At 46.7% G+C, this 21,939-nt stretch overlaps 1 protein-coding gene across 3 annotated transcripts in view; it reads right to left on the bottom strand.

Moving 5' to 3' along the window:
* STUM (stum, mechanosensory transduction mediator homolog) overlaps window positions 1–21,939 on the bottom strand; it is a 92,806-nt gene that overhangs the window by 3,955 nt on the left and 66,912 nt on the right. For 2 of the 3 annotated variants that reach the window (XM_075925309.1, XM_075925308.1), the window contains exon 2: window positions 19,800–19,979. In XM_075925309.1, the coding sequence (XP_075781424.1) occupies window positions 19,800–19,979 (180 nt within the window). Of the gene's footprint in view, window positions 19,980–21,939 lie in introns of all 3 variants that reach the window. The other variant, XM_075925307.1, reaches the window with a different exon arrangement.

The following is a 21,939-nucleotide window of genomic DNA, read 5'->3' as shown; positions in this document are numbered from 1 at the left end:
GGGGGAGGTGGGAAGGGAACATGATTAAAATGTTGTTTCATGGTCCATAGCCTTGGTGAATGGCAAACAATGAATCGCCAATGGGTCATGTTTAACAGGACCTGCTGCCACCCTGGTCAGCTAAGAAGGAGGGCAGAGAATTTCCTTTCACTTAGTTCCCCCTGTGCAATGGCACGCGTTAAGGGGGGCTTGGGCTTGGGGTCATCATTGCTGACTAACCCATTTGGGGGTAGCCTGGTCATTGCCCTTTCTGATGTGCAGTTCTGAGAGGAATTTGGGTATGTGTTGTGGCAGGTGTGTTGGGGAGGGCTGGGAGGCGTGGTTTGGAGGACACAGAGCCAGTCCATTCAGGGTGCCTATTAGGGCATTGTGCTAAGTACACTGGGGAGCAGTGGCTGCAGCTCCCTCCCATATGGCTGGCCTCAGAGTGCTATGGAGGGAGGGACCAGTGAAAGATAAGGGGATCTGGCAATACCTCCATCCTGCCCAGCCCAGGCTTCCCTTTGGAATGTATATAATCATCCTTCAAATCTCCCCTTAAAATTTACCTCTGATGTGCTGCCTACAAACACTAGACAGCAAACAGAGCAAGTGGCATGCGGGGACTGCAGCTTATTGAAATCATGTCACTTGTGTTGGGTTTATTGACTGTACAGCTGCAGTGTAGGTCAGAATTCTATTCCCTGCAACTGCTCCCCAGATGACAATGGTCAGGAGAGAGAAACCTTATTGGAAAACCCTCCCTCTGCTTATTTGTCATGATGCCATATGACCATGACGGGCGGCATTTGGTTTTTTTTTTACTTTTTCTAGGTGCTCACAATGTTTTTACCAATATGGCCACCTGACTTTTCCCAACAGAGCCAATGGTTATTATCATTACATCAATGTGGCACTCACCTATATAAAAAACAACAGTTATCCTTCTCTGTGTGACCAATAACAATGAAGATGTTTAAAATGAAACAATTAAAATGCCATTTCGTTTTCACCTTTTTTCCCACCCTTTACCTTGGATAGTGAAATTAGACTGGTCAATATCACTTCTTGAATCTCAAGCAATTTTTAAATGGCCAGCATTTCAGAAGGACATTTCAATCCTAAAACAGCTTTCTACTCTTTCTTTTTTTATACAGCACAGTTTGTCAAACCCTGTGAATACAAATGCTCAATGTAAACTACTGGAAAGTATCCCAACCTGTATCTTTGAGGAACTGTTTCAACAAGCAATAGAGAGATACAGATTTAAAAAAACAAAACCCAAGTTAGAATCATCCCCACACTGTGTTAACAGACCTTAGGATTCACACATAAATTTGCACCAATTTAGTATCACACCTTTACTTAAACCGAGGCAGTTTTATGTGCAGATGGAGCATTAAAAAAACCAACACTCTCACACACACGCGCGCGCATACAGACACACACAGAGGGGAGAACTCTTCCCTAGGCTGTGCCTGCAAAAATTTCCTACTCAGATAACTGGAAGCCTTCTGTACACACATACAAGGTCAGATTTTTGGCTGAAAATGAGTAAAACATGCTCAGCCAAATCCTAAGGTCTTTAATTGAGGTAAACATTCATTGACTTCAGTGGAAATTTGCTACAGTAGTTAGAGCAGGATTTTACCCACTGGAAGTTGATAAGAATAAGAAAACCTTACCTTGTGAAACTTTGAAGATGAACAAACGGAAGCAAAAGAAGAATAAAAGGGGGAAAAAAGGGAAAAATATAACAATACAGGTAACATCTGAAGCATATAAAGAACTAGAAAAGAATAAGTAAATTGAGGCTACATAGTAAACAGAGAACAGTTTAGTTATAATCATCAATGACTTAGATAATGGCATAGAGAGTACACATATTTTGCAGATTATATTAAGATAGGAGGGGCTGCAAGTGCTTTGGAGGATAGGATTATAATTTAAAATGGTCTGGACAAACTAGGGAAATGATCTGAGGTAAACAGTATGAAATTCAATAAGAACAAATGCAAAATACTCCACTTAGGAAGAAACAATCAACTGCACACATACAAAATGGGAAAGGACTACCTCAGAAGGAGTACTGTGGAGTAAGTACCAGGGTCATAGTGGACCACATGCTAAATATGAGTTAACAGCGTAAAGCTGTTGCAAAACAAGCAAATATCATTCTGAGATGTATTAGCAGGAGTGTTGTTAGTAGGAAACAAGAAGAAATTCTTCCACTCTACCCATTGCTGATTAGGCCCCAATTGAAATATTGTGTCAAGTTCTGAGAGCCACGTTCCAGAAAAGATAGGATCAAATTGGAAAAAGTCCAGAGAAGAGCAACAAAAATAATGAAAGGTCTAGAAAACATGACCTATGAGGGAACATTGAAAGAACTGTGTTTGTTTAGCCTGGATAAGAGAAGACTGAGAGGGGATATGATGATAGCTTTCAAGTACCTGAAAGACTGTTGCAAAGAGGAAGAAGTAGAATTATTTTCCTTTTCCTCTGAGGATAGGACAAGAAGAAATAGGCTTAAATTGCAGCAAGGTGACTTACATTGGACATTAGGAAAAACTTCCTGTCAGGGTGGATAAGAGCTGGACTAAATTGCCAAAGGAGGTTGTGGAATCTCCATCACTGGAAATTTTTAAGAGCAGGTTAGATAATCACCTGTCAGGGATGGTCTAGATGGTGCTTGGTTCTGCCATGAGGGCAGGGGTTTGGACTTGATCACCTCTTTAGGTCCCTTCCAGTCCTACAATTCTTTGATTCAAATTGAATATCCACACACAGCTAAACATTGTCAAAACTTTCTTGATTTAAAATCCTTCAGTTTCAAGCATCTGATTTCATTCTGTGAGGGGAAAATCCTACTTGCTTTTATGTAACTAGACCAGGGGTCTCCAAACTTTTCAGCCCGAGGGCCGCATTAACTATCAAACAGCAGTTCAGGGGCCGCTTTCACGACGGGGAATTTCAGTTGCCTATTGCGCCTTCTGTCGCAGCGCGGCCGGTACTCTGACCATGCACTCCCTCCAGTGCTGAAGGGGAGGGAAAGGGGGGCCCGGGCCAACCCTCACTCACGGGCCCCAGCCCAGGGCCCTAAGGACACGGAACCAGCTGGCTCCTGCCGTAACTCGTCAGCCCGCCAACTCTAACGAGTTCTGCCCTGGGCTGCTTCCTTTCCCTCCTCGTGTGACCCTCTACCTCCCCCCACCGTGGGGCGGTCACCTTTGATTCGTCCGTCAGGCTGACGGTCGTATATCCAGACGCCCACCCCTCCCGCCGGGGCTGGTCCTGCCGTCTGGGTGGCCGTCGGGTCTGGACTCCTGAGAAGGGGGGGGGGGGCTTTTCCCCCGCTCTCCCCTTCCTCTGCACGCTGTCCTCCCCTCCTGCTTGCCACCGCTCACTCCTTCCCCCCCACCCCCCGGGCGGAAGGGGTCACCTTTTTAAAGTTCCCGCCGGGGTTCACGTTCCCCCGCACGTCGCCGGGCGGGCGTTACCACCACCGCCCATCCTGCCCCCTGATTGGCCGGCTGCCCTGTCAGTCTGGGCGGGGGAACGCCGCCCGTGCTAACCCCCGCCCCCTGCGCCGTTTGCCGCCGCGCGGCCGCTTGTCAGCGGAGCGGCCCGCTTCTCCTGCCCCGGCGCGGCGTGAGTACACGCCGCACACCCCTGACAGGGCCCCCCTCCCCGTGGCAAGAAGGGCCCGTTCGGCGGCGCCCCAGGGACGGGCGGGGGTCGCCTCGTCACACCGGCACGCGGAAGGCGGGGCCAGACAAAAAGGTCTCCACGGGCCGGATGAGAGGGCCTCGCGGGCCGCATCCGGCCCGCGGGCCGTAGTTTGGAGACCCCTGAACTAGACCTATGCCAATAACAAACTTTTATACTTCATGACCAAAATAATTACCTGACAAAACTTGCATTAGCAACGCAGCAATTCTGAATAGAAGTACATCCGATTTGTCAGAGTAGAGGACTAGCAAACAAAACTTCTGAGTTCTTTTTCTAGTTTTGCTACTGACTTGATCTGTGCCCACAGATAACTCACAGCTCCCACTCTGTGTCTGTTTCCTTATTTCAGAAATAAGGACAATGCCTATCTTTCGGTCAAGTGTTGCAATGCTTGGTGATAGTTGTAAAATGCATTGAGATTCTTATCCTATTACAAAGTAGATCAGTATTGAGTATGAAAGTGCAGAACAGGCTACTTTTACATACTTTCCCCTGGCAGAGGTTAAGTACAGCTTTGGGGGTAAAAAAACACATAAGCAACCAAAATTTCATCTCAATCTCTTTCTTTGCAGGAGAGCTTTCTCAATCAGATAACTGGTTCTGGCTTTTCTTTTACTGTGTGTTTTAGCAACACTTGCTACCCTCCCACCTAGCCACTGAAATCTGGTTCAGCAGCTGCAACATGAAGAAAAGAATGCTGGATATGCTTTTCTAAAGTCCCCTAGAGTCCAAAAGTACAGCAGCCATGTAATCATTCTGTGCTGCTAGCAGGTTCTGAGCACAGCAATTAGCAAATGAGTGACATGTGGACAGCATGATTACAGATAGTTTTTTATTACCAGTTGCCAATGAAGACAATTCGCAAACAGGGGCAGCAAACGGAGTTTTGAGAGGGAGTTCTCCAGGTAAAGGAGGAGCAAATATGGGAACCTTGAGGAAAGTATCTGTCTGTAGTGTGTGTTTGGGGGTTACTTGCTGTGTGCTGAGCTTGTGTTTGTCTGTTTGTTTTGTTTGCTTGAAGGAGTGTGTGCTGTGGCCGGCAGTTGGAAGCTGTGGGTGTCTAAAGGTTTGAATCTAGAAGCCTCTGTTAATTGGCTGAGTCTTAGTCAGGGGGCCGGGCTATCAGGAAGGCCAGGGCTTTATAAAGCAGTGAGTCAGCAACTAGGGGCAGCAAACAGGGAGTTTTGAGAGGGAGTTGGGAAGGGGCCAAGGTACACTTATCTTTCTTTATAGTTTAGTTTAAAACTTTTAATCAAAAGTTAGGGTTTCTGATTTAACTAGAAACCCTATCAATAACGTAGGTAGCTGTAGGAGAGAATGCAGGCAGAAGCCCAGCAGCAGAGTGGGGGCTATCCTGTTTATTGCACTCAGTGTAGCATGTATGATTACCTGCCCTATGGACAGGTGGTGCATGTGTGCATTCGGTGCAAGAAGCTCCTGGCCCTCAGAGATCATGTACAGGCTTTGGAGGCCAGGGTGACTGAACTGGAGGAACTGAGGGAGGCAGAGAGGTATGTAGATGAGGCTTTCCAGGACACTGCAGAATTGTCCCATCTCTGGTCAGACAGCCCCTGCACTGTTAAGGAGGATGAAAGGCTCAGGGAAGGAGAGCAGTCAACGGAAGCAGAGGGAAACCTTCCCATAGTTGGGACCCTCCTTCTAGATGTTGGGGTATCCTCTCACACTGAGGTTACCTCTTTGGGGGAGGGAACTCCAGTCAGTAGGAAAAGGCAGCTGTTAGTAATGGAGATTCGATCATTAGAAATGTAGATAGCTGGGTTTGCGATGAACAAGAGAACCATATGGAGACTTGCCTGACTGGTGCGAAGGTTACGGATCTCTTGAGGCATCTAGATAAACTTATGTGTAGTGCTGGGGAGGAGCTGGTGGTCGTGGTACATGTAGGTACCAATGACATAGGGAAGGGCAGCAGAGACGTCCTGGAGGCCATATTTAGGCCTCTAGGAAAGAGACTGATATCCAGGACCTCTATGGTGGCATTCTCAGAAATGCTTCCAGTTCCACATGCAGGGCCAGGTAGGCAGGCAGAGCTTCAGAGTCTCAATGTGTGGATGAGATGATGGTGTAGGGAGGAGGTAGCTTTATAAGGAACTGGGGAAACGTTTGGGATAAGGAGAGCCTATAGAGAAAGGATGGGCTCTACCTAAACCAAAATGGATCCAGACTGCTGGCACTTAACCTTAAAAAGGTCGCAGAGCAGTTTTTAAACTAAGAGATAGGGGAAAGCCAACTGAAGCACATGGATCGGGCAGAGACGTCTTTTAGAGGAAAGTCTATTGATAGAGATTCTCTAGGTTTTAATCAGGAGGAGAGGATGGAAGAGGATAAAGTATGGGCCAGATCAGATGAAAAACATTCACATAAAAAAGAATCTGACACATCAGAAAAGGGCAAATAAACAGTGACAAGTTTTTAAAGTGCTTGTACACAAGTGCTAGAAGTCTAAAAAATAAGATGGGTGAAATAGAACAAAATGCAGGACAATGTAGCACTTTAAAGACTAACAAGATGGTTTATTAGGTGATGAGCTTTTGTGGGCGAGACCCACTTCCTCAGATCAAATAGTGGAAGAAAATTGTCACAACCATGTATACCAAAGGATACAATTTAAAAAAATGAACACATATGAAAAGGACAAATCAAATTTCAGAACAGAAGGGGAATGGGGGGGGGAAGGTAAATGTCTGTGAGCTAATGATATTAGAGGTGATAATTGGAGAAGCTATCTTTGTAATGGGTAAGATAATTAGATTCTTTATTCGGACTCAGGTGTAAAGTGTCGAATTCAAGCATGAATAACAGTTCAGAGGATTCGCTTTCAAGTGCAGTCTTAAAAGGCTTTTGAAGCAGGATGCAGGTAATTAAGTCGTTGAGACAATGTCCTTTCTGGTTGAAATGGCAAGAAACTGTTTTTTCTTTGTGATCCTGTCTAATATCTGTTTTGTGGGCCTTGATCCTTTGGCGAAGTGTCTGAGACGTCTGTCCAATGTACATAGCAGACTGACACTTTCGGCACATGATAGCATAAATTATATTTCATATATTAAATATATTTCATCAAAAAATATATACTGGCATTAGAAAAGGTTCAGAGAAGGGCAACAAAAATGATTAGGGGTCTGGAACGGATCCCAAATGAGGAGAGATTAAAGAGACTGGGACTTTTCAGCTTGGAAAAGAGGAGACTAAGGGGGGATATGATAGAGGTATATAAAATCATGAGTGGTGTGGAGAAAATGAATAAGGAAAAGTTATTTACTTGTTCCCATAATATAAGAACTAGGGGTCACCAAATGAAACTAATGAGCAGCAGGTTTAAAACAAATAAAAGGAAGTTCTTCTTCACACAGTGCATAGGCAAGGAGTTCCACAGATTGACTGAAGAGGTTGTGAAGGCTAGGACTATAACAGGATTTAAAAGAGAACTAGATACATTAATTTATCAGAGGGGTAGCCGTGATAGTCTGAATCTGCAAAAGCAGCGAGGAGTCCTGTGGCACCTTATAGACTAACCAAAGTATTGGAGCATAAGCTTTTGTGGGCAAAGACCCACTTCGTCAGATGCATGTAGTGGAAATTTCCAGAGGCAGGTATAAATATGCAGGCCAGAATCAGGCTAGAGATGACGAGGTGGATCCAATCAGGGAAGATGAGGCCCACTTTTAGTAGCTGATCTGGGGGTGTGAATACCAAGAGAGGAGAAGCTGCTTTTGTAGTTAGCTAGCCATTCACAGTCTTTGTTTAATCCTCATTTTTTGAGGAATAACGTTAGTTCGAACCAAGGGGTTTGGTTCGAACTGACGAATCCCGGCGCACACTTTTTGGTTCGAATCAGCTGTGATTCGAACTAGCGAGCCGACGAGATCATGCTAATGAAGCGCGAGATATTTAAATTCCCCGCTTCATTGACTATTTTGAATGCCTGCATTTGCATCCCTTGTTCGAACTAGGGTGCAAGTGTAGACCTACCCTAAGATCTTTCATTTTCTGTTGAGACCATTAATATGGAGGGCTTTTCTGCTGTGGACACTAGACCCTAGGACTTGGGCTGGGACCAATCCCCAGCTCATTTCACATGTCATGACTTTTAACTGGTTTAAAGTCATCAGTAGAGTTGAGACTCAACCTAAAGGTGAAAGGCTCCCCCCACAGATCATTACCAATCTCCTGAGCCAGTGTGTCCCTTCCTGCTAGCTAGCCTATCTACCTAGATATGGTATTGATTTCTGTGTAGATTGCAACAACTAGTATGATTTTGTGCCAGTGAGGCACTACCTCTAGCAAATGTGTGAACTTGTAAAAAGGGCAATTTTATTCCAACTTTCTGGCATTCATTTGACTAACATTTGAGATGGTGAAAACATACCTCAAGGGCTGATTTTTGTGTGTGTGGGGGGGGGGGAGAAGGAACTCCCACAAAAACATCTGTTTCATTGGACAGGTAACACAAAATTAGCTCCATTTCACTGTGGATCAGTGCAGCTTCTATATGGATGCAGTAAAGGATTCACAGAAACCTTAGACCAGTGGTCCCCAACACGGTGCCCGTGTGGCACATGCGCGGTGCTGGCCCCGGCCCCGGGTGCACGGCACACGGGGAGCGGCCCTGGGCGCACGGCGAATTGGCCGCTCTGGCCCCCGGATGCGTGGCAAATTGGCCTCCCCACCCCTGGGCACGCAGCTTTGGGGGGGGCCAGCTTTGGGCGTGTGGCTCTGGAGGACGCTGGCCCCAGGCTTGCTGAGAATGGGCAGCCCCCCCGCCTGTGGCCACGCGGCGCATAGGATTCCTGGCCCCAGGCACGTGGCTCGTGGGGGTGTGGCATATGCACGGCCCCGCCCCCGGGTGCGCGAGTGCCCCACCCTCTGGCGCCCAGCAGGCGAACGGCCACGCCCCCTGGCACCCGGCAGCTTCAAATGGTTAGGGACCACTGCTTTAGACTTTAAACACGGCTCAGCCACTAGCAGTTGGGGAGGGGCTGGATGGTGATCATAAAGTGAGAAAGCTTTGGAGCAGAAGGGAGCAGTAGAGGGAGAGTTTACAGTCACTCTCTGGGATTAGAGTAACTGGGAGAGGGGAGGAATAAATCCTGGGATCCTCGCCTAAGTACAAGAGGTTGGCAAATGGCCATAGGTGATACAGAAAAGGCATTGGAGAGGAGCTGGCTCTGGAGAAGCCCTGACAAAAGGGCAGGAACTGGACTGTCAGTGAGAGGGCCTGAAATGCATCTAATTGAGAGATGTACAGTCAAACTCAAAGAGGGAGGAAGTGGGTTTTTGATTGTGCTTTCGTGATGGGACTTTGTTAGGGGACCATAAGGGAGGGCCCTGAAAGTCCCTCCTCTGTAAAAAGGTTGACACTGGAGTGGTTGGGGAGTGGGGGGAGGGAAGGCCTGAGAGAGGCTGAGTGGGAAGATACCCCAGGAAACAGCAGAAAGGAGTGAGTCAGCATAGCCCTTGGCTGCTGGTTATAGGGAGCCAGGTGGGCTGGTATCTAGTGATGAGGGAAAACATAGGTTCCCCTGCCAGCCAGCGGAGAAGGTGGTGTGAAGCCCTGAGAAGGGCATAAGGGCCAGAAAAGTGCTCTGAGAGGAATTGTTGTGATAACGAAAAGGTCTGGAATTGGGGCCAAAAATCTTTGGTTGAGGACATTTGGATCATTTATTTGCTGGGCATTCTGTTACCCTGGAAGGCATGAACTAAACTGGGCCCTGCCCAGAGGGCTGAGTTACAAGAAAATCAATCACTGCAGTGTCAGAGTGACTGGCGGTAGCGGGTATCTGGTGGGGAGAGAGCTACTATGCCACACATGGCCACAAGGAGGCACTCTTGTGAAAAGTTCCCTACCTCTATTGCCAGCCAGCTCTTTTTCTTTCAGGAAGATGTTTCCAAAGCCATATATGGTTGGTTAGAGATGGCACCTGTTTGCTAGCTAATGAGGCCAGCTGGCAATTCATTTAAATTAGGAAAGAAATGGGAAATGTGCCTTAAAATTGGCCAGTCAAAAAATAATTATCTGTGAAAATAAAGTTCAAGTACTGTTTCTCTTGAAGTTGTTCCCTGACAAAAGGGCCTCATCCTCTGTGCCCTCTTCATCGAACTAACTCAACCCACACCTTTTATTTTAGAAAGCTGAAGAGATCTCCAGCAACGATTTCCACACAAAATGTTGGAATCTAGCAGGCTCTTACAGGGAGAAACTTTGCAAAGTGATCTATGCTTATCTCTCTGGAGCTACACTGCAGGCTTCTTGTGCAAGAACTTTTTGCAGAAGAGATCTTCCGCAAAAAGTTATTGTGCAAGAGCACGTCTACACTGCCATGTGCTTTTGTGCAAGAGATGTGCTTTTGCGCAAGAGAGCGTCCACACTACCATGGACACTCTTGTTCAAGAAAGCTCTGATGGCCATTCTCAGAATGGCCATCAGAGCACCTGTACTTTTTCCGACAGGGGTTTCTTGCACAAGAAACCCCTGTTGTCCATCCACATGCCTTTTTGCGCAAGAGCTCTTGAGCAAAAAGGCTTATTCCTTGTAGAAAGAGGAATAACTCTTACGTAAAAAGCCCTGTCTTCTGACAATCTACTGTACTTTTTCTTGCGCAAAAATGCGCTTGTAGTGTGGACGCTCCGCAAGTTTTGGGGCAAAAACAGTTGTTTTTGTGCAAAAACTCTGCGGTGTAGACGTTGCCTGGGAGTTTACACACAGGATTTATAGTTTAACCTGCACCCTTGGGGTTCTTGATGAAACTTTGCAGGGATCTAAAACGAGATCCTGATGTCTCTTCTCTAAGTACAAAGCTCTCCTATGAGAGAGGCAACTATTCTTCTGACTCCTTTACTGGGTCAGCTGTAAGCGTAAGATATCTAATACATGCCTAAAATAAGCCTGGGACCACTGTCATCAATAACACACCAGACATCTTTTTAGTAATTAAGCTTAGCAGAGCTGTAGTGGGGTCCAGCTCTAGGTGAATAACTGATTTCTCAGTTCATTGGCCATTCAGAACGATTGGGGGAAAAATGTGGTTGTTGCTGAACCAAAGCTGAAAATGCCGAAGACTTTTGGTGAGTCCAAAAAGTCCATTTTGGGTTGAATGAAAGGTGATGTCTGAGCCACAATGTTTTGTTCCTGGGTGCTTTTAAAGGGGCAAATTCACATAGTGGCTGGAGAAGGAGATAGTGTTGCCACTTAAAATGTTTTGCCCTGAGGAGTGGTCAGGACACACAAATGGGATGTGGGAGATCCACGCTGGAATCCTCTCTGGTGCCGGGATTTGAAGCCAGCTCCCCACTGGCAAGTGAGTACCCTAACCTCCAGCTTGTAGGCTAGTTGGATAAAGCTGTTCTGCTTGTGCTAAACTATATGGGCCCGAAAGAGAATGACTCCATTAGCCTGAACATTCACAGACAACAGGGGTGGGAAGAAGACCCAAACTGAAGTCCCTGTCCCCACTCCAATTAATATTTATACCCAGTGGGAAATATGGATAAGGCCCAACCTTAGAATAGCCTATAGCCAGGGGGCTCAGGTGCTCACCTGGGGGGAGGGAGACCTGTATTTAAGTCCTTGCTTTAGAGCAGAGAGAACTGAACCTGGGTTTCCCACCTCTCAGGTGAGTGCTTGAACCATCTGACTACAAGCTGGACATTACCTCCTCTGCCAGCTATTCTGTGAGTGTAAAAAATAATTTATGGCCAAAACTGGTGGGCAAATTCAGGTTGAAGTTGTGGGTTGAGTCAACCAAAGCTGTGGTTTTTAGTCAAACTATTTGCCTGAAAAAATGTGCCAGATCTACTCAGGTCCCGAATGGCAAGGGGAGTCACCATTCAGGATACAACTGCCACTACAAAGCTACCATTAGATGGCCAAAGCCTTTGTCAGCACCCAGTGCCTTACACCAGCATCTAGCCAGTAAAACTACACTACTCCATCACTGAGCATGCACAAAAACCAAAAGGTGTCCCAAAACAAAGACTTAGGACTCTCCCACTTCCTACTTCCTTTTTTCATTGCTAACCTCACCCTCCAAAAAACCCTTCATAAGCCATATAATGGCACATCTAGAGGCCCTTATGCCAGCACAGTGGGGGGGAGGGAGCGGGGGGGAAAGGGATGTTCTTCTGAGAAGATACCAAATCAGAAGCTGACACAAGCCCTGGCTGCCAGATTGCCAATAGTTGTTGCCATGCATATTTCCTAGGAGAATAAATGTGCTTTTGGTGTCTCTCTCCCTCCCTGCACAGAACAAACAGAGCAGCACTCGCTAAATCCTGCTGTTATGTTCTGGCACTTCTTGACCTGAACTTAATCACATGCCTCCTTCTGCTTGGCAGATGTGTGTTGCTCTCTGAGATGGTATCTGCCAGCTTTCAAATTCAACGGAGATCTACACTTGCAACAGAGGCCACTCCTGTCAGATGCTTTCCATTGCACCTTCCTTCCTAGCAACCAGGCTGGAAAATTACTGAAAGCCTCCTGAGACCCAGCCTTTCTGCTGCTGCCCAGATGATTGACATTGCACTGTCTGCTCACCAGTGGGACTAGGGATTCAGCTATACTGTGGGGTTATAGCACTAGTACTGTAATATTGCAGCTATATAAGGGGTTTTTCCATCGCTGAAGGAATTCCACCTCCCTGAATGGTAGGACCTAGGTTGACAGAGGCATTCTTTCATCAGCCTTGCTGCCTCTACGCCAGGGGGTAGGTTGGCATAGATCCAATGAATTAGAGAGGCACAGCTGGGCCTTGCCTAGACCCTAAACTATGGGAAAAGGTGCTTGTTTGATTGTTAGCTCAACTAAGTTAGTTTAACTTGATTGAAAGTTCCAGTTTTGTTAGTTTAACACCTTTAGCTTAATTTTTAACCTGCCAAGTTATAGCCTATTGGACCTAGATTGAAAATAAGGAGATGGTCATAGCTATGAGGGTTGGCCAACACCTGGGGACTAAGGAGTTAACTACGTCCCTTGTACCTAGCCAGGTATCTGGTCAGCCAATGGTAAGGCAGGTAGGGATTTCAAACTGGGACAAAGGAATTTTTAACTTTCCCTCCTTTGTCTGAGACAGAGCAGTTTCTTCCAAGTAACAGAGAGATAGGAAGGCCTGTCTCTCTCCAAGAAAAGTCTCCTCAAAATGTGTAAGTAGGGCAAAGTTAGATAATCCATCAGGTTTCATTGTTTTTCTGGTTTGGGAATGTGGAAATGATGTCTGTGCTGTTAAAAGTGGATTTTCCCTTTCTTTTGTAACTAAGTCCTGAGCCCAGGGGATTCCCCTGAGTATCTAGATTAATTGGTGGCTCTTTTCCATCTAGCAACTATGCTGGCACCTATGGTATTGTTTTGATAATAGAAACTCAAATCCTGGGCTTCATTTGCAAGTGCGGTATGCCTACATTACCCTCCTAGTTCGAACTAGGAGGGTAGTGTAGACATACCCTAAGGTGCTACAAGACTATTTGTTATTTTTTAAGTTCTGTTATTTTTATGCTTTTTAAAAAATATTTCGCAAACCCACCCAACAGATGGACGCAGGCCATCTTTAATAGAAGCACAGAGCCTGCAGAGCTCTGCACTATTCTCATGAACATTACAATTACAAGATGCATATCCTCCTGTATATGCTGCCCCTGTACGAAATGGCACCCCTGGGTAACATGGGTAGTGACAGTGGAAGCATAACAGAGCCATGCAGAGTGCATATGCCCCTGGGATACATACTCTGCATGGCTCAGCTGTGCTCATAATGTAGACAAAACCTCAGGTAGCTTTCTCCACAGATGCCTTAAATCCTCTTCACTCTCTGAGTGGCTGTCTCTCCATTTCCTCATAAATCCCATTTATCCAAAAGTCTCATGAGAGTTCATCTAATTTGTAAGCAAATGGGGTTATCAATGCATCTTAAAAGTTTCCTCCAATGTAAAAGTCCCCTTTTGAAACCTTGAAACACTAAGAAGGACCTCAGTCTTAGGGGAAGAAAGAGACAAATGTATTTCTAAAGGCTTGGACTACGCTACAAAGTTAGGCTGATATAAGCGCATGCCAGGAGAGGCCCAGGAGTTCCAGCATGAAAAGAGATGAAAATACACCAGGATAGCAAACCCAAATGCTGTAGGTCAGTGGTCCCTAACCATTTGAAGCTGCCGGGCGCCAAAGGACGGGGCACTCACACACTGGGGGCAGGGCCGTGCATACGCCACACCCCCATGAGCCACATGCCTGAGGCCAGCAACCCTATGCGCCGCGTGGCCACGGGCGGCGGGCTGCCCATTCGCAGGAAGCCTGGGGCCAGCGTCCTCCAGAGCTGCATGCCCAAAGCCAGCCCACCTCCATTGCTGCGTGCCCAGGGGCGGGGAGACCAATTTTCCGCTCTCCCAGTGCCAGCACCCCCCCATAGCCGCGCGCCCAGGACTGGCACCCCCCATAGCCATGCACCCAGGGGCGGGGCAGCCAATTCGCCACGCGCCCGGGGGCCAGAGCACCCAATTCGCCGTGCACCCAGGGCTGCTCCCCATGCGCCATGCGCCCGGGGCCGGCACCACGCATGTGCCACGCACCTGGAGCGGGGCCAGCCCCGAGTTCTTGGCCGGAGCAAACAAATGCCCCTGCGGGTGCCATGGCACCCATGGGCACCGTGTTGGGGACCACTGCTGTAGGTCCTGGTTGACCTCCAGATCCAAAACTCCTGGTCTCCTTACTCTTTTCAGCCTTTGGAGAGCTCCACCATCACTGCTTCTTATATCCCCCAACATACCATGTGGTATCACAAACCACATCCTTACGCTAGCACTCCATTCCTAAGGACAGCCAAGAAAAACACAGCTGCATGTACACTGACCCGTGACTGAGAACCATGGCTGGTGTATCATGTAGCTACAATGATCTACATTTGTGCACTGAAATGGACAGAAATGTTTGCTACCTTTCCAGTTTCAAGTTCCACTGCATTAGTTTATCAAAAGTTTGTATTATATTGCCTCGTAAGGGTAGGATCACGCTGATTTTCTGCACTGTTTTCCTACTCAAAGTTTTATTTTTGGAGAATAAAACTATCTTTATTCATTGACAATGCATATTGCAGAATGCACAGTGGTACTCAAAGTGAACAGTATTTGTAAATGGACAGCAAGCATCTTGTAATCCAGAGATTCAGAAAAACACCCAGTCCTACTTATAACTGCACAACAATTTTTAGTGGCACCCAAAGGCCAAAAGAATGCTCCAATGGAGAACGCTACTGTTGCTAAAATGTTCTTTTAATGCCTCCCTCAACCACATATCTCTATGTTTTGTTGTTATAATGGCCTTTGTGTCTGGCTGTTCAAAGGCAGCAGGCAGCTGCTCACCCTTCATCCTGGCAGCAACTTGCCTCACAGATACCATGTAAGACACAACAAGCAGCGATAACGATTGGGATATTGTTCTTGCTGAGCTTTAGTCTAAGTGAGAGGCAAGCATCCCTCTGGGCTACCAAAAACATTCAACTGTCATTCTGCACTTGCTAAGCAGGGAGCTGAATCTTTCTTTTGTACTCTCCAGTGACTGGTGCAGAGTTTCATGAGCCAGAGGAGCAAGGGGCAGGGTAGGTTCCCCAGAATCACTATAGGCATTTCACTATTGCCTGTGGTAATCCAGCAGGCAGGAAAGAATGACCACAAGTGGATTATGCATTTATAACTAAGACTGCATGTTTCCTGACTCTCTCTGGATTACATGCTGCTTGCTGTACATTTACAAATACCGTTCGCTTAGAGTACTACTTACAGCTTTCTGAACGGGACAGTTGCATAAGGGGGTTTTGGTGGGGAGGATGGTGGGAAAAGCCCTTCGAGAGGGGTGACATGACACCGTTTACTTCTGGTCATGTGTCCATCTTGCCCCGAGCGTGTTACCTCCAGAGGCGTGGCTAACAGAGGGGAGGGCAGGGGGAGTGGCTAACAGGGGCCAGGGGGCGTGGCTAATGGGGCACCACCAAAAATTATACAAACCTACCGCCCATGATGACAATGACTGCCATTGTGGATTTTCCAGCTTCAAAATGGAAATGATTTCCCTCTGACTGGCAGAGATCTGACACTGCAAGATTCTGGACTGTGATTGCCACTTGTTTCTCCACTATCCATACAGCTTTCATTCTGGTGTCCCTGTGCTAGAGTGGCCAGGCAAGCTTGGCACAGATCCAGGAAAATGACCTTTAATGTCTGCAGCCACTGCTCATTGTCCCAAACCTTCCTTACAAGGCATTCCCACCACTCAGTGCTCATTTCTAAAGCCCAGAAGCAGCGCTTCAACATCTGCAGCTGTTTCATGAATGCTAGCGACAACCTGGAACTGGTTTCTGCTATGTTCCTTAGCAAACTGGCCTCGAAGAAATCCTCATGTCTCCTGCTGCTGCACTTCTAACTGCAGGGCAGCACGTACTGGAGGCTATGCATCCTGTAATTGTAGCTCTGCAGCTTCTGTTCAAGATGGCTAGTGTCAAAATCTGTTGGGTGGGTTTGCAAGATATTTTTTTAAAAGTATAAAAATGATGGGACATTTATGGGATGAGGCAAATTGAATGTCAGGAACCTGAGTTCTACTTCCCAGAGTTCCAAGGATGCATATTTTTCAGGGATGCCATTTCAGATTTGAGGGGGGACCCATGCATGCCATGATGGGGGGGGGGAGGAGTGAAAACATGGGGGGTGGCTGAGGACAGAGGCTTCAGTAGTATTACTGAGCATGCTTAGTACAAGCCAAGCACCAAATGGTAAGTAGGGGAACCAACCCCATCTGCCCTATCCTCCCCCTTCACCCCCCCCCCCCCCCCCACACACACACATCGTCTCTATCCAGGGCTACCAAGGTACTGGAAAACTCTACTTTTCTTGGCAGACAACTTAGCAGTTAGCTAACAAAAGCACTGTCTCTAAGTCCTGTATAAAAGAAAGAAAATTTAAATAAATATTAGACCAACTCAACTCTAACACTAACATATTCTTACTTTGTTACTAACTCTGTGGAGAGAGAGACCCCATCAGGACTACTGGGCTCTAACTCAGCTCTAGAAGGAGAGTGGGATCTAGTGGGTTACAGGATGGGGGCAGATACATTTCAGCTCTATATAAGAACATCAGAATGACCATGCAGGGTCAGACCAAAGGCCCTTCTAGCCCAGCATCCTGTCTTCCAACAACGGCCAATACCAGGTGTTTCAGAAGGAATAAACAGCAGAGGCAATCATCATGATCCATCTCCTGTCACCTATTCCAACTTCTGGCAAACAGAAGCTAGAGACACTACCCTGCCCATTCTGGTGAGTAGCCACTGATGGACTTAGCCGCCTTGAACTTATTTTGTTTTAATGGAACCCTGTTATAGTTTGGCCTTTTCCACCATCTCCTGGCAAAGAGTTCCACAAGCTGATGGTGAAAAAATAATTTATTTTGTTTGTTTTATATCTGCTGTCTATAAATGTAATTGGGTCAGTGTGATGGGGCGCCTTTGCCCTGCACTTGGGGAAGCCCCGAATCCCGAGCCGCGGAGTATAAGGAGGGGCCAAGAGGAGACGGAAGCGCGCCGGAAAGCCCCAGCCGGGAAGCAGCCGGGGCGAGGAAGAGCGGCAAAGCAGGAGCCACGGTGTTCCCGCCACCGGGGGCGCCTGCAGATGACGTCATCTGCAGCGTCACGCTGGGGGCGCCAAGAGGCAGGGGCGGGGATGTAAGCGGGAGGACGTCTCTGGTTGCACTGGTGGGCAGTTTAAAAGGGTGTGGGGATCCCCGAGGGGAGGAGGAGAAAAGGGAAGAAGGAGAAGAAAGAAGGAAAGAAGAAGAGGAGACACTGCGGGAGGAACGCCCGGCAAGAGGGCTTGGACTGGGGGTCGGCAGTGGTGAGTCCTGCCCCAACCCAGCAAGTCGGAGCTAGGCCCAGGGATGGGGGAAGAAGCAGCCCAGGGCAGGGCCATGGAACCCGTGAGTGGAGGGGTTTAGGGGCTACTGCCCCCTCTGCCAAGCATTCCAGCACACAAAGCTCCCTGCTTTAGGGCCCTGGGCTGGGGCTCGGAGAGAGGGTGGGCCCGAGCTCCCTTCCCCCATCACTCTAGGCAAGTCGAGAACCCTGCCGGGGGTAAGCTACAGGGCGTTTGACCGTCCATCCAGACGGTAGCGGTGTGAGAATGGACACAAACATAGACTGTAGAAGTTGAGACTGAGGGAACCGGAGCCACAGCAAGTGGCGTTGCGGGACCACTGGAACCCTGGGGAGAGGGGGAGACTTATAACAGTCAGCTTCTCATATTATGTTAGTGAAGGAATAAATAACATTTCCTTATTCTATTTTTCCACACTATTCATGATTTTCTAGACAACTAACATATCCTCCCCACCCTTTCGTCATTTCTTTTCCAAGCTGAAAAGTCCCAGTCTTGTTAATCTCTCCTTGTATGTAAGCTGTTCCTTACCCTTAACATTTCTGTTGCCCTTTCAGTACCTTTTCCAAAGCCAATATATCTTTTTTTAGATGGGTTGATCAGGTCTGCATACAGTATTCAAGATGTGGGCATACAATGACTTTATGTAGAAGCAATATGGAATTTTTCTTATTATCTATTCCTTACCTAATGATTCCCAATTGTCTGTTAGCTTGTTAGTTTTTTGAATGCCACTGCACATTGACCAGATGTTTTCAGGGAACTATCCACAATGATTCCAAGATCTCCTTTTTGCGTGGTAACAGCTATTTTGTATCTCTAGTTAGAATTATATTTTTCCACGTGAATTACTTTGTTCTTATCAACACTGAATTCCATCTGCCTTTGTGTTGCCCAGTCACCCAGTTTTGTGAGATCCCTTTGTAGCTCTTTTGCTGTTGGCTTTGGACTACTTCCTGTTTACTCCTTTTTCAAGAACATTTATGAGAAGTTTATCAGCAGTGGTCCAAATGCAAATCCCAACAGCACAACACTCATTCCTACTCTCTTCCCCCCATCTTTTAAGTTAAATTTTCATGATGATCTAATGCTCCTTCAATTACTGGAGTGCCCAGTCTTTTGTTATTCTTAATCACCCTGTCCCTCCCTCTTTTTATAACAAACTCCCTGTTCCAAAGGCAAAGCTGCAAGCAGCTCAAACTCTGTTGCAATTAAGAACTGCCTATTGAGTCAGGGCATGCGGCTTTAAGCAGACCTCAAACACAAAACCCAAAATTGGGAAGGGGGAGCTACTGTCCCTTTAGTCCTCCCTCCCAAATGGTGCCGATGATGCTACCATGGCTAAACTGCTGTTTATACTCATACTAGCTTCATGGCAACCAATCTGTGTGTACAGAAGCAGGGAACACAGACCCCTAGTGCATAGTGTAGATATAATTTAAAAGTACAACACCAGAGAGTATAACGAAACTTGGGTTCACCTCTGATAGCTGGTGTATGGTAAAATGGGAGGATGCAGCAGGACTGCTGAGGGCAAGAGTGCTTATTTGAACATTGATTGATGCAACATCAGGAAATGGGGCACCGTGAAACGGGGGTTGGGCTGAACCAGTGTTATTTGCCAGCCCTTCTCTGGCGGTCCCATTCATTTCTACAGCTTTCATTCTAAAATGGAAAAGACCATCACTTGGTTGTGATGCTAATGGTTGTGGGGGGAAAAATTCTTCCAATTGTGAATCAACGGGTGCTTTCCTCCTAAGTCTGCCAGGCAGCAGAGGAAAAATCACTCTGGGAAGTGAGGGCTGCTCCACTGAATGCAACAACACTGTTTTCTTTGAAGCACAATGATGCCAATTAATAGATGAACTTTATTAAGCAATTCAGTGCTTATCATTTTACAGAAATATTCAGCTACTTCTGAGGTTGGGAGCAGAGCTTGATATCATGGGAAGAAATCAAACAGATGCGAACACTAGCCTCACCCTTGTGCTGAGGCAGATCCACTCTGTGTCTCTTCGCCCCATGTTTTAGTGTGACTGTCCCCATTTAATAAAAGCTGTCTGGTACAGTTTCCACTTTCCTCATTTCGAGGGCTGGGTTCCAGGACACTAGCTGAGCACTAGCAATGTGGAGGTGGAGAAAATGATTGCACATTGTACTTACTAGCAAGAATGACCATGTCCATCCCCCAAAATATACTCATGATCCAGCCAACCATCACGATGGCCGTCAGAATCTGAATCAGTGCCGCGGCGATGTTCAGCCAGAAGACACAGCACATGTGCCGGTCAGGGAGGTCAGTCCGGGCTCCGCACAGCACAGTGAAGGCCGACACAAACGTCCCTATGGAAACAGCAACAGGAAATGATCAGTGGAGAGTCTGACACAAAACCAGCAGGAGTTGAGCTGGGATGATGGCGCTGCCCCAGAAAACAGCAAAACTCTTTCCTGACCTCTGCACCAAACTCTTGTTTTAGATCTAGTGTTCACAACAGAGGTGAAAATAAGGGAGTGTGCCTGGTGCACAGCTCCGGCAAGAACTGGCTGAGCTGTAGCAACAGCCAGCAGGGAGCTACCTGAGTTACAATAGGACAGTACCTGTAAGAAATGTAAGTTACTTTCACCCCTGGTTCACAGCATCCACCTTTTTATTGCTGCAGCTAAAGAAATAGTACAGACACAGAACACATCGCAGTGTTAGCCCAGACATCTCAAGAGGCACTGACTCCTTCCATGAGGTACAGCTGCACAGGATCCTGCAGGAGTCTAAATGTCACAATTCAATAGCCCCTTAGCCTGAGCTCCAGGAGCACAGGCCAGCCATAGGTTATTTATTGCAGTGTAAACATGCCCAAAAAGTCCTGTGTAAACATGTCCAGTTACCTCTATGCTATGTCCATGCAGTATTGCCCCAGTCCCGCACAGCACTGAAACATGTGAGTAGCTTTACAAATGTGAGTGGCACATGCTCAAATGCTGAGTGGACTTGCATGCCTGAGTCCTTCTACCAAAGGTCTCTTTACAGTTGTGCTCTGCTCTAGACTGAAGAGGGGCCATTCGATTTCTCTCATGTACTGAGTAAGGAGGTCTTCAGGGAGCTGATCATTGGTAGGGAGGAGAAGGTTCTCTACTGCTGCCCTGGCAGGGGGGCGGACTGGACGAGCTCAACCATTTCTGATTTCTTTTGGTTCAGAACATAAGAACGGCCATACTGGGTCAGACCAAAGGTCCATCTAGCTCAATATCTGCTGACAGTGGCCAATACCAGATGCCCCAGAGGGAGGGATCAACATAGGTGATCTCTCTCCTGTTACCTACCCTCACGTGATCTCTCTCCTGTTACCTACCTCCAGAGAAACAGAGGCTAGGGACACCATTCCTACCCATCCTGGCAAATAGCCATTGATGGACCTAACCCCCATGAATCTATCTAACATTTTTTAGAACCCTGTTAAAGTTCTAGCCTTCACTGCATCCTCTGGCAAGGAGTTCCACAGATTGACTGTGCACTGAGTGAAGAAAAACTTCCTTTGTTTGTTTTAAACCTGCTGCCTATTAATTTCATTTGGTGACCCCTAGTTCTTATATTGTGGAATAAGTAAATAACTTTTCCTTATTCACTTTTTCCCTACCAGTCATGATTTTATAGACCTCTATCACATCCTCCTTTGGTCTCATCTTTTCTAAGCTGAAAAGTCCAAGTCTTTTTAATCTCTGTTCATATGGGACCTGTTCCAAACCCCTAATCATTTTTGTTGCCCTTTTCTGAACCTTTTCCAATGCCAATATATCTTTTTTGAGATGAGGCGACCACATCTGTACGCAGTATTCAAGATGTGGGCATACCATAGTTTTATATAGAGACAAAAAGATATTTTCTATCTTATTCTCTATCCCTTTTTTAATGACTCCTAACGTTCTATTTGCTTTTCTGACTGCTGCTGCACATTGAGTGGATGTTTTCAGAGAACTATCCACAATGATGCTAAGATTTTTCTCTTGGGTAGTTGTAGCTGAATTAGTCCAATCATATTGTATGTAAAGTTGGGATTATTTTTTCCAATGTGCATTACTTTACATTTATCAACATTAAATTTAATTTGCCATTTTATTGCCCAATCACTTAGTTTGGTGAGTTATTTTCGAAGCTCTTCACAGTCTGCTTTGGTCTTAACTATTCCATGAGGTATGGGGTGAGGCGGACTGTCAGACAACAAAAAACCTGCTGAAGGCAAAAGGAGAGAGGCTACAGTCTATTTTTAATCTCAGACTTCTGCAGGCTCCAACTCCAGTTGCCTTCAAA

Source organism: Pelodiscus sinensis, chromosome 3 (genome assembly GCF_049634645.1).
Source record: "Pelodiscus sinensis isolate JC-2024 chromosome 3, ASM4963464v1, whole genome shotgun sequence".
Lineage (NCBI taxonomy): Eukaryota > Metazoa > Chordata > Testudines > Trionychidae > Pelodiscus > Pelodiscus sinensis.
Note: the sequence above shows the minus strand (reverse complement) of the source record. Positions and strands in the feature narration are given on the sequence as shown.